Source organism: Chrysemys picta, chromosome 1 (assembly GCF_011386835.1).
Source record: "Chrysemys picta bellii isolate R12L10 chromosome 1, ASM1138683v2, whole genome shotgun sequence".
Classification (NCBI taxonomy): domain Eukaryota; kingdom Metazoa; phylum Chordata; order Testudines; family Emydidae; genus Chrysemys; species Chrysemys picta.
The window spans coordinates 127,144,356-127,156,571 of NC_088791.1; the positions used below are offsets into that span (position 1 = coordinate 127,144,356).

The 12,216-nt window shown below is 49.6% G+C and overlaps 2 protein-coding genes across 8 annotated transcripts in view; one reads left to right on the forward strand and one right to left on the reverse strand.

Moving 5' to 3' along the window:
- The window catches only part of SMC1B (structural maintenance of chromosomes 1B), a 78,910-nt gene that overhangs the window by 45,210 nt on the left and 21,484 nt on the right, over positions 1-12,216 (reverse strand). For 5 of the 7 annotated variants that reach the window (XM_065570090.1, XM_065570074.1, XM_065570056.1 and 2 more), the window contains 2 exons: positions 6,846-7,053; positions 160-345 (listed from right to left, as the gene is read on the reverse strand). In XM_065570090.1, the coding sequence (XP_065426162.1) occupies positions 160-345; positions 6,846-7,053 (394 nt within the window). The remainder of the gene's footprint in view (positions 1-159; positions 346-6,845; positions 7,054-12,216) is intronic. The other 2 variants (XM_065570081.1, XM_065570065.1) reach the window with 1 other exon arrangement.
- LOC135975941 (uncharacterized) lies at positions 7,974-10,114 on the forward strand. Its single transcript, XM_065570022.1, has 2 exons — positions 7,974-8,550; positions 9,545-10,114. The coding sequence occupies exons 1-2, from the start codon at positions 7,974-7,976 to the stop codon at positions 10,018-10,020; spliced, it is 1,053 nt and encodes a 350-aa protein (XP_065426094.1). The 3' UTR covers positions 10,021-10,114.

The following is a 12,216-nucleotide window of genomic DNA, read 5'->3' on the forward strand; positions in this document are numbered from 1 at the left end:
TTAGTTTTTATAGCAGTCAAGAACCTTTTGAGGCATATAATGTCTCTACAATAGCTTTATTTATGCTTAAACACTTGATTTTATATATCCATATACAACTTAAATTCTACCTTAAGCAATCTTAAAACTGAATTTGCTGATGAAAAGAAAAAAACTTACATCAAGGTAATCCAAAGCAAGAAATGTTTCAGGCTCAGCTCTTTCCTCCTTTAGGAATCGAATGCAATCCCTTGCTATTTTTTCAGTAGCCACAACAATGGCACTCATGTACTTGCCGAAGACTTTGGTAACAGCCAGCTGATATTTTTTATGGATAGGATGACACAAGTCAAGCAGTCTTCCAAACTTAAGATAACAAAATTAAGAAATGATCAACCTTTCACAGATGAGGAAGCAATTAATAAAGCCATATACATTTCAGGCCAAAGTATAGCTTTCTGGTGGCAAAAATGGGAGAAGCTTAAGCAATCTGGATCTTGACTGACAGCTCTGAATGTTACTGTATCCTCTAAAAGAAGAATACAACCCATGTATATCAGATCTTACACACAAGCCTAAATGTTATCAATTATTTTTAGTATCAATGAAGTAAACATACTGTTTAACAATTGTGACATACCCAGACCAGTGGGGTTCAGGAGTCTAGTAGAGGGCAAATATACTGGTCACTGGATGAGTAGTTTTCTGTTCCCTGAGTGACCATATCGGGGGCTGTACTAGAGTAATCAGGAACCTGCTAGAACCAGTTAAGGCAGGCAGGCTAATTAGGACACCTGGAGCCAATTAAGAAGAAGTTGCTAGAATCAATTAAGGCAGGCTAATCAGGGCACCTGGGTTTTAAAAGGAGCTCGCCGCAGTTTGTGGTGTGACTGGGAGGAGCTGGGAGCAAGAGGTGTAAGGAGCTGAGAGGGTGCGCTGCTGGAGGACTGAGGACCACAAGCGTTATCAGACACCAGGGCCTGGTCTACACTAGCAGGTTATGTTGAATTTAGCAGCACTAAATCGAATTAACTCTGCACCCGTCCACACAAAGCTATTTAGTTCGACATAGAGGTCTCCTAAATTCGACTTCTGTACTCCTCCCCAACGAGGGGAGTAGCGCTAAATTTGACATGGCCATGTCGAATTAGGGTAGGTGTGGATGGAAATCGACGCTAATAGCTCCGGGAGCTATCCCACAGTGCACCACTCTGTTGACGCTCTGGACAGCAGTCAGAGCTCAGATGCTCTGACCAGCCCTCAGGAAAAGCCCCGGGAAAATTTGAATTCCTTTTCCTGTCTGGGCAGTTTGAATCTCATTTCCTGTTTGGACATCGTGGCGAGCTCAGCAGCACTGGCAACGATGCAGAGCTCTCCAGCAGAGATGGCCATGCAATCTAGAATAGAAAGAGGGCCCCGGCATGGACTGATCGGGAAGTCTTGGATCTGATCGCTGTGTGGGGCGATGAGTCCGTGCTTTCAGAGCTGCGATCGAAAAGACGGAATGCAAAGATCTACGAGAAGATCTCCAAAGCAATGACAGAGAGAGGATACAGCCGGGATGCAACGCAGTGCCGTGTGAAAATCAAGGAGCTGAGACAAGGCTACCAGAAGACCAAAGAGGCAAACGGACGCTCCGGATCCCAGCCGCAGACACTGCATTCCATCCTAGGTGCGGCCGCCACCACTATCCCACCACTGACCGTGGACTCTGAGGATGTGATATTGTCCACGCCCGCTTCCTCTGAGATGGTAGTGGACGGGGAAGAAGAGGAAGGAGATGAGGAGGACGAGGCAGTCGACAGCGCTTACAACGCTGATTTCTCAGACAGCCAGGATCTCTTCATCACCCTCACAGAGATCCCGTACCAACTGTCCCCAGGCGTTAACCCGGACCCAGAATCAGGAGAAGGATCAGCCGGTAAGTGGTTTAAACATGTAAACATTTATTTATAAAAGAATATTAATATTAACTGTGGCTTTTTCATGATTAGATTGTCCTAGGCACTTAAAGTTCTAGTCTTTGGCAGTGCAACTGCTGCAAAAAAATCTAAATGTCCGGTATATCTTGATTGGTTTGCCCTAGGCGCTGTGCTGTTTAGCCCTTGCCAGTGCAGCTACAGTAAAATTCGGTCAATATATCCGGGGATAGAGCAGAAATCCTCATGGGACATCTCCATGAAGCTCTCCTGGAGGTAATTGGAAAGCCTTTGCATGAGGTTCCTTGGGAGAGCAGCCTTGTTGTGTCCTCCGTAGTATGAAACATTTCCGCGCCAGGCTACCATCAAGTACTCCGGTATCATTGCCTTGCACAGCATGGCGGCATACAGCCCTGGTCTTTGGAGGCTTTCCCGAAGCATGCGTTCTTTGTCGCTGTCTGAAATACGCATCAGAGTGATGCCGCTCATGGTCACCTGCTTTGAATTAGGGCAATGTTAGTATTGGGACTGCTTCCCTGTTCCTTTACAGAACTGTAACCGCCGGTTTACAGCCATGCGGTGGAGGCGGGAGAGGGGCAGCATAGAGGGATCTTTCCCGGGGACAGCCACGAGGGGGTGGGACAGGGGCAGAGTTCATGCTTGCCGGATTGCTGGCAGCAGGAACTGGCCAACACTAGGAGCATTGCTTTGAACGTGAAAGTAGGGCAGTGCTATTAAAGTTTTAAGCTGCCACAAGTCTACGGCTTACCATGTCAGCCCGCTACCCAAATTCTGCTGTGCTGTTCCGATTCTGCGATCTGCACTGCAGGACCCCAGGGACTGAATGCGAAGGCCGAAAATTCGACCTTGTCCTGAGTGCGCATGTGATAGGTGCTGTGAATGGTCTTTTTCACAGAGAGACTATTTTCTTTGTTCACCCAAAAATTTATCTTTCTGAGGAATTCACTCCCTTTTTCCCATCCCACAGCTGTGGCTGTCTCCCGACCTACCCTGTCATCAGGCTCCCAGAGGCTGGCGCAGATTAGGCGTAGATGTAAAAGGACACGGGACGACATGTTCTCAGAACTTATGGGCTGCTCCCGAGCCGAGGCAACCCTGCAGACTCAGTGGAGGGAGAACATGTCCCAATACCAGTGAGCACACAGCGAACGGGAGGAGAGGTGGCGGCAGGAAGACCAGCAGGCGACTCAAACACTGCTTGGACTAATGAGGGAGCAAACGGACACGCTCCAGCGCCTTGTGGATGTTCTGCAGGACCGGAGGCAGGAGGACAGAGCCCCGCTGCAGTCTATGTGTAACCACCGTCCCCCGCCACAAAGTCCCATACCCCCCTCACCGAAAGTACCAAGAAGGAGGGGCTGCAGAGCCCGTGAAAACTGTCACTCTACCCCTGCAGACTGCTCAAGTGGCAGGAGGCAGTCATTCCCCAAAATCTGATAAGTCCTTTCCTTCCCGCATCACCCAATCCCCCATCCCAGTTTCATCCCCTAACTGTCCATTTGCTAATAAAAAATACGTTTCTGTTAATTGCTGTTTCCATCATGGTTTTTTTAGATGACAGTCTGTTTTAAGGGGGGGAAAGGTGGTTGGTACAGACACAGGGGCAGGTTCAGCAGCAGGTCACACACACAGTGCAGTCACTAGGCACCCTGGTCAGTCTGGGAGGTGGTTTTCATTGTCTGTTGGGGGCGGGGGGCTATGAGATTTTTTGGCGGTGGCAGGGCGGTTACAGATCTTATGCAGTGGTCCTTATCCTGGATCACAGAGCCACGCAGCAGGGAATCTGTAACCGTCCTCCCCCTGCCACAAAGTCACATAGCCCCCACACACAGAGCCCCGAACAGAAGGGGTGGCAGGCTCCGTTCAAACAATCAGTCCGCCTGTGCGGACCACTGTAGAAGCAGGAGCCTGGCATTCCTCGAGTTTAGAAGCGTCCTTTGCATGAGTACACTACACCCACTCCCCACCACAGTCTGCGTCCCAGTTTCAACACTTTCCCGCGAAAACAGTAATAAATAAAACGTTGGTCATTAACAAATTTTCAGTGATTTTATTTTTAAATGTGGGTTGGAAGGGGGTGAACGGGGTATGAAACTGGAGAGGATTGTGAACAGTCACTGGGTAAAGAAACGGGGGCAGGTTCAGCTTCTCTGTAAACCAACAAAATTGTCACAGGTTACCCTGCTCACTCAGGAACCTAGCTTTCAAAGCCTCCCGGATGCACAGCGCGTCCCGCTGGGCTCTTCTAATCGCACGGCTGTCTGGCTGGGCGTAATCATCAGCCAGGCAATTTGCCTCAACCTCCCACCCCGCCATAAAGGTCTCCCCCTTGCTCTCAGAGATTGTGGAGCACACAGCAAACTGCAATAACAATGGGGATATTGGTTTCGCTGAGATCGGAGCGAGTCAATAAGCTTCTCCATCTCCCCTTGAGACGTCCAAAAGCACACTCCACCACCATTCTGCACTTGCTCAGACGGTAGTTGAAGACTTCCTTTTCACTGTCCAGGGTGCCTGTATAGGGCTTCATGAGCCATGGCATTAGCGGGTAGGCTGGGTCCCCGAGGATCACTATAGGCATCTCCACATCCCCAACAGTTATTTTGTGGTCCGGGAAGTAAGTACCTTCCTGCAGCCGTCTAAACAGACCAGAGTTCCTGAAAACACGAGCGTCATGAACCTTGCCCGGCCATCCGACGTAGATGTTGGTAAAACGTCCCCTGTGGTCCACCAGTGCTTGCAGCACCATGGAAAAGTAGCCCTTTCGGTTAATGTACTGGCTGGCCTGGTGGTCCGGTCCCAGGATAGGGATGTGAGTTCCATCTATGGCCCCACCGCAGTTTGGGAATCCCATCGCTGCGAAGTCATCTATGATCACCTCCACGTTTCCCAGGGTCACTACCTTTGACAGCAGTACATCAACGATTGCCTTGGCTACTTGCATCACAACAACCCCCACGGTAGATTTGCCCACGCCAAAGTGGTTCGCGACTGACTGGTAGCTGTCTGGCGTGGCAAGTTTCCAGAGGGCTATGGCCACTCGCTTCAAGGCTGCTCGCATCCAGGTGTCCTTGCGCTTCAGGGCAGGGGACAGCAACTCACAAAGTTCAAGGAAAGTTCCCTTCCGCATGCGAAAGTTTCTCAGCCACTGGGATTCATCCCAGACTTGCAGCACTATGCGGTCCCACCACTCAGTGCTTGTTTCACATGCCCAGAATCGCCGTTCCACGGCATCAACATGACCCATTGCCACCATGATGTCCACGGCGCGGGGTCCCGTGCTTTGTGACAGGTCTGTGCCACTCTCAGACTTCATGTCCTCATCGCGCTGCCGTAGCCTCCTCGCCCGAATTCTCAACATCTGCCTCTGGAAAAGGTGGCTGATAAGGTGCGAGGTGTTGACAACGGCCATAACTGCAGCGATGGTCGCAGCGGGCTCCATGCTCGCAGTGCTGTGGTGTCCGCGATGTCACTCACCAGAAAAGTGCGCGAACTGATTGCCCGCCGGCGCTTTCAGGGAGGGAGGGCGGTAGTGACGGTTGGATGACGACAGTTACCCAAAACCACCCTCGAAACATTTTTTCCCCCAGCAGGCATTAGGGGCTTGACCCAGAATTCCAATGGGCAGCGGGGACTGCGGGAACTGTGGGATAGCTGCCCACAGTGCACCGCTTCCAATGTCGACGCTTGCCCCGTTAGTGTGGACTCACACAGTCGAATTACTGTCCTTAGTGTGGAAACACACGTTCGACTTTCTAATATCGATTCTACATATTCGATTTAAGTGACATCGAAGTACTCTCGTAGTGTAGACATACCCCAGGAGGAAGGTCCTGTGGTGAGAATAAGGAAGGTGTTTAGAAGAGGCCATGGGGAAGTAACCCAGGGAGTTGTAGCTGTCATGCAGCTGTTACAGGAGACACTATAGACAGCTGCAGTCCACAGGGCCCTGGGCTGGAACCTGGAGTAGAGGGTGGGCCCAGGTTCCCCCCAAACCTCCCAATTGACCTGGACTGTGGGTTCTTCCAGAGGGGAAGGTCTCTGGGCTGTTCCCCAACCCACATGGTGAATCTCTGAGGCAAGAAAATCCGACAATAAGCGCAGGACCCACCAAGATAGAGGAGGAACTTTGTCACACAATTTACCATAGAGGATAAGCTGAAACTGAAGTTCCTCGCAGTTAAAAAAAATTGCATTCCCACTTCTAATAAAATATACACACATATACACTAGCTCAACCTTAGAATAAATGCTCTGCAGTTCTGTCATCCTACCACACTATGAAACTCTAGCGCAGCCAAGAAATGCCAGTGCTGCTCTTAATTTTAATCATTCTAATTTTTACATTGATACTCCCATTTGAAATTTGTAAAAATCAAGTCATGAATGAATAGCATGCTTATCAATGTCACAAAAAAGTAACATAAGTTTACTACTAATATAAACTAATTTTTAACTTTCATAATCTGAAGGTTGGTGTCAGTTCAATCACTTAATTCTTTAAATTCACAAAGATTGAATTTAATAAATTTACTGTTCTTTTGTAGTACAAAATTTGCATTGTCATTCCCATTTACAAGTGTTCCTAGAATACATAAAATACACCTCTACCTCGATATAACGCTGTCCTTGGGAGCCAAAAATATCTTACCGTGTTATTCGTGAAACTGCGTTATACTGAACTTGCTTTGATCCACCGGAGTGCGCAGCTCTGCCCCCCCCCCCCCGGAGCACTGCTTTACCGTGTTTTATCCGAATTCGTGTTATATTGGGTCACGTTATAATGAGGTAGAGGCGTAGAGTGAAAGTTAAAATATATTCCAGATGGCCACAGAAAGTCCCATGCTGCCACATATACCACAACTGCAAATGCAAATCTCAAATCTAATTATAACCACAAAAATGCAAATAAATCCATCCAATTACCACAGAATCAGGATAAAGTCTTTTGAGACTCTCCAGTATCTCTGCTCTCATTTGCTGGCGTCTTCCTTCATGGTAGTCAATTCTAGCATTCTGCAGCTCACCAACTATTTTGTTTAGTTCTTCATTTACTTGAGCTATCTGTACCCTTGAATTCTCCATTTCATCAGTTAGGACTTTCTCCTGTTGTTTTTTCTCTGCTAACAATTCACTTTAAATCAAAATAAGGGAAGATGTGAGAAAAATGTATCCCAATTATATTGTCTTAACTTTTCATTAATTTTATGAGTAGAGTGATTTTATTCCACAAGTGTGAGCCTCTGGGCTGAACTCAAAATCTTTATATGGAAACAAGATTTTGATGCATGAAAGTCAAATGATGAAATAACAGATTTTACTAACAAACAAGTTGAACTGCTGCCATTTAGAAGATTTGACATCTATACAATGTCATCTTTTGCTAAAATTAAGTGGTTAACCGAATATTTGTTCAGCTGTTCTAAAAAGACCAGACACTGGGCATAAGTGACCACTACGTTACAGAAGTTAAACCAAATACTTTTTGGCTTTCCTTTAGATGCACGTTTTTCAAATAAATAAAAAAAAGCTTCTATTTATTTTCCTGGTTATTTACAGGATTTTTTCAGCAAGTTACATAGGGATTTAGCCACACAACTCACATGGTTGGAAGCAGTAATATAAATGTTTCTAAATTGAGTCCAAAATCTGCTCTCAGGCCTGGTCTACACTAGGCGTTTATGTCGAAGTTAGCGCCGTTAAATCGAATTAACCCTGCACCCGTCCACACTGCGATGCTATTTAGTTCGACATAGAGGTCTCTTTAATTCGACTTCTGTACTCCTCCCCGACGAGGGGAGTAGCGCTAAATTCGACATGGCCATGTCGAATTAGGCTAGGTGTGGATGGAAATCGACGCTAATAGCTCCGGGAGCTATCCCACAGTGCACCACTCTGTTGACGCTCTGGACAGCAGTGCGAGCTCGGATGCTCTGACCAGCCACACAGGAAAAGCCCCGGGAAAATTTGAATTTGAATTCCTTTTCCTGTCTGGCCAGTTTGAATCTCATTTCCTGTCTGGACATCGTGGCGAGCACAGCAGCACTGGCAACGATGCAGAGCTCTCCAGCAGTGATGGCCATGCAGTCTGTGAATAGAAAGAGAGCCCCAGCATGGACTGATCGTGAAGTCTTGGATCTCATCGCTGTGTGGGGCGATGAGTCCGTGCTTTCCGAGCTGCGATCCAAAAGAAGGAATGCAAAGATCTACGAGAAGATCTCTAAAGACATGGCAGAGAGAGGATACAGCCGGGATGCAACGCAGTGCCGCGTGAAAATCAAGGAGCTGAGACAAGGGTACCAGAAGACCAAAGAGGCAAACGGACGCTCCGGATCCCATCCCCAGACATCCCGTTTCTACGAGGCACTGCATTCCATCCTCGGTGCTGCCGCCACCACTACCCCACCAGTGACCGTGGACTCTGAGGATGGGATACTGTCCACGGCCGGTTCCTCAGACATGTTAGGGGACGGGGAAGATGAGGAAGGAGATGAGGAGGGCGAGGCAGTTGGCAGCTCTCACAACGCTGATTTCCCCGACAGCCAGGATCTCTTCATCACCCTTACAGAGATCCCCTACGAAGCGTCCCCAGCCATTACCCCGGACACAGAATCTGGTGAAGGATCAGCCAGTAAGTGTTGTAAACATCTAAACATTTATTTTTAACAAAACAGGAATATTAACAATTAAAAGAATGGGTTGTTCATGATTAGTGTGCCCTAGGCGCTTAACGGTTTAGTAAGGGGCAGTGCAAGTTTTGAAAAGAAATCTAGCAATGTCCGGTTTTCAGTGATTGTCCTGCACAAGCCGCTCTACTGTGTATTCCCTGCTACTGCAGCTACAGTAAAATGCGGTCTATATGTGCGGGGATAGAGCAGTAATCCTCCTGGGACATCTCGATGAAGCTCTCCTGGAGGTAACTTGAAAGCCGTTGCATGAGGTTCTTGGGGAGAGCGGCCTTATTGGGTCCTCCGAAGTACGACACGTTGCCGCGCCACGAGATTATCAGGTACTCGGGGATCATTGCTCTGCACAGCAGGGCGGCATACGGCCCTGGTCTTTGGAGGCTTTCCCGGAGCATTCTCTCTTTGTCGCTCTCGGAGATCCTCATCAGGGTGATGTCGGCCATGGTGACCTGCTTTTAATTAGGTAGGGGAATGTTAGTGTTGGGACTGCTTTCCCGTTCCTTTACAGAACTGTAACCGCTGGTTTGCAGCCACGCGGTGGAGGCGGGAGAGGGGCAGCCGAAAGGGATCGTTCCCGGGGACAGCCGCGAGGGGGTGGGACAGGGGCAGAGTTCCCGCTTGCCGGATTGCTGGCAGCAGGGACTGACATTGATTTAAATGTGAAATGAGGCCAGTGGTAATATAAAAGTTTTAAACTGCCACAAGTGTACGGCTTACCATGTCTGCCTGCAACAGAAATTCCGTTGTGCTGCCTCGCTTCTCAAATGTGCTGTTCAAGACCCCAGGCACAGAATGCGAAGGCCGAGAATTCGACCTTGTGCTGAGTGCGCATGTGAAAGGTGCTGTGCATGGTCTTGTTCACAGAGAAAGACTATGTTCTTTGTTCACAACTACATTTATCTTTCAGAGGAATTCACTCCCTTTTTCCCATTTCCACAGCCCCGTCTGCGACTGTCTCACAACCTAGCCTGGAATCACACTCCCAGAGGCTAGCGCGGATTAGGCGTAGGAAGAAGAGGACACGGGAGGACATGTTCTCTGAGCTTATGGCCTCTTCCCAAGCCCAGGCAGCACAGCAGACCCAGTGGCGGGAGAACTTGACCCGAATGCACCAAGCCAACATGGATCGGGAGGAGAGGTGGCGGCAGGAAGACCAGCAGGCGACTCTAACGCTGCTTGGACTACTGAGGGAGCAAACGGACACACTCCGGCGCCTTGTGGATGTTCTGCAGGAACGGAGGCAGGAGGACAGAGCCCCGCTGCAGTCCATCTCTAACCGCCCTCCCCCGCCACCAAGTCCCATACCCACCTCACCCAAAGTGCAAAGAAGGAGAGGCGGCAGAGTCCCTGCTAACTCTCACTCCACCCCTGCAGAGAGCTCTAGTAGCAGAAGGCTCTCATTTCCCAAAATTTGAAAAGTTCTTTCCTTACCGCCTGACACAAGCCCACGTCCAAGTTTCACCTCCCAATGCCATGTGTAGTTGATAATAAAAAATTCGTTTCTGTTAACTACTGTTTCAATCATGTTCTTTTGGAGGAGGAGGGGAAAGGGGGTTGGAAATTGGACAGGACAGTCTCCTTTGGCAGGGTACATAGTCGGGGGCAGGCACAGCAGCAGGGCACATACACAGTGCAGTGATGCAGTGACTAGTTGCCCCGGTTAGTCTGGGAGGTTGTTTTGATGTAATGTTGGGGGGGGTGGGTTGCTCTGTGACTTTGTGGCGGGGGAGGGCAGTTACAGATCTTAAGCGCCGGTCCTTAGACAGGATCACAGAGCCACACAGCATGGGATCTGTAACCGTCCTCCCCCTGCCACAAAGTCAAATAGACCTCCCATACACACAGTCCCGATCAGGAGGGGTGACAGGCTCCGTTGAAACAAGCATCCCACCGCAGCGGAGCCTGTCAATCCTTGAGTTTAGAAGCTGCATTCGCATCACAACACTAGACCCGCCCCGCACCACAGTCTGCGTCCCAGTTTTAAAAAATTCCCGCTAAAACAGTATTAAAGAAAACGGTGTGCTTTAACAAAGTAGAACTATTTTTATTTCGACACGTGTGTTGGAGGGGGGGTGAAGGGGGTATGTAACTGGATAGGATAGTCAACATTACCTGGGTAAAGAAACGGGGGCAGGTTTAGCTTCTCAGTACACAAACTATAAAATCACAGGTTACCCTGCTCACTCAGGAACTTTGCTTTCAAAGCCTCCCGGATGCACAGCGCTTCCCGCTGGTCTCTTCTAATCGCCCGGCTGTCTGGCTGTGAGTAATCACCAGCCAGGCTATTTTCCTCAACCTCCCACCCCGCCATAAAGGTCTCCCCCTTGCTCTCACAGAGATTGTGGAGCACACAGCAAGCTGCTATAACAATGGGGATATTGGTTTCGCTGAGATCACAGCGAGTCAGTAAGCTTCTCCATCTCCCCTTGAGACGGCCAAAAGCACACTCCACCACCATTCTGCACTTGCTCAGCCGGTAGTTGAAGAGTTCTTTTTCAGTGTCCAGGGCGCCAGTATAGGGCTTCATGAGCCAGGGCATTAGCGGGTAGGCTGGGTCCCCGAGGATGACTATAGGCATCTCCACATCCCCAACAGTTATTTTGTGGTCCGGAAAGTAAATACCTTGTTGCAGCCGTCTAAACAGACCAGAGTTCCTGAAAACACGAGCGTCATGAACCTTGCCCGGCCATCCCACGTAGATGTTGGTAAAACGTCCCCTATGGTCCACCAGTGCTTGCAGCACCATGGAAAAGTATCCCTTTCGGTTAATGTACTGGGTGGCCTGGTGGTCCGGTGCCAGGATAGGGATGTGAGTTCCATCTATGGCCCCACCGCAGTTTGGGAATCCCATCGCTGCGAAGCCATCTATGATCGCCTCCACATTTCCCAGGGTCACTACCTTTGGAAGCAGTACATCAACGATTGCCTTCGCTACTTGCATCACAACAACCCCCACGGTAGATTTGCCCACCCCAAACTGGTTCGCGACTGACCGGTAGCTGTCTGGCGTTGCAAGCTTCCACAGGGCTATGGCCACTCGCTTCTGTACACTCAGTGCAGCTCGCAACCGGGTGTCACTGCGCTTCAGGGCAGGGGACAGCAACTCACAAAGTTCCAGGAAAGTTCCCTTCCGCATGCGAAAGTTTCGCAGCCACTGGGATTCATCCCAGACCTGCAGCACTATGCGGTCCCACCACTCAGTGCTTGTCTCCCGTGCCCAGAATCGCCGTTCCACGGCATCAACATGACCCATTGCCACTGTGATGTCCTCGGCGCTGGGTCGCCTGCTTTCTGACAGGTCTGTGCTACTCTCAGACTTCAGGACATCACCGCGGTGCCGTAGCCTCCTTGCCTGACTTTTCTGCATCTGCCTCAGGGAAACCTTTATGATAAGCTGCGAGACGTTGAGAGCGGCCACAACTGCAGCGATGGTCGCAGCGGGCTCCATGCTCGGAGTACAGTGGCGTCCGCGCTGTCAATGACTGGAAAAGCGCGCGAACTGTTTTCCCGCCGGCGCTTTCAGGGAGGGAGGGCGGGAGTGATGGACGGATGACGACAGTTTCCCAAAAGCACCCTCGACTCATTTTGTTACCCAGAAGGCATTGCCGGCT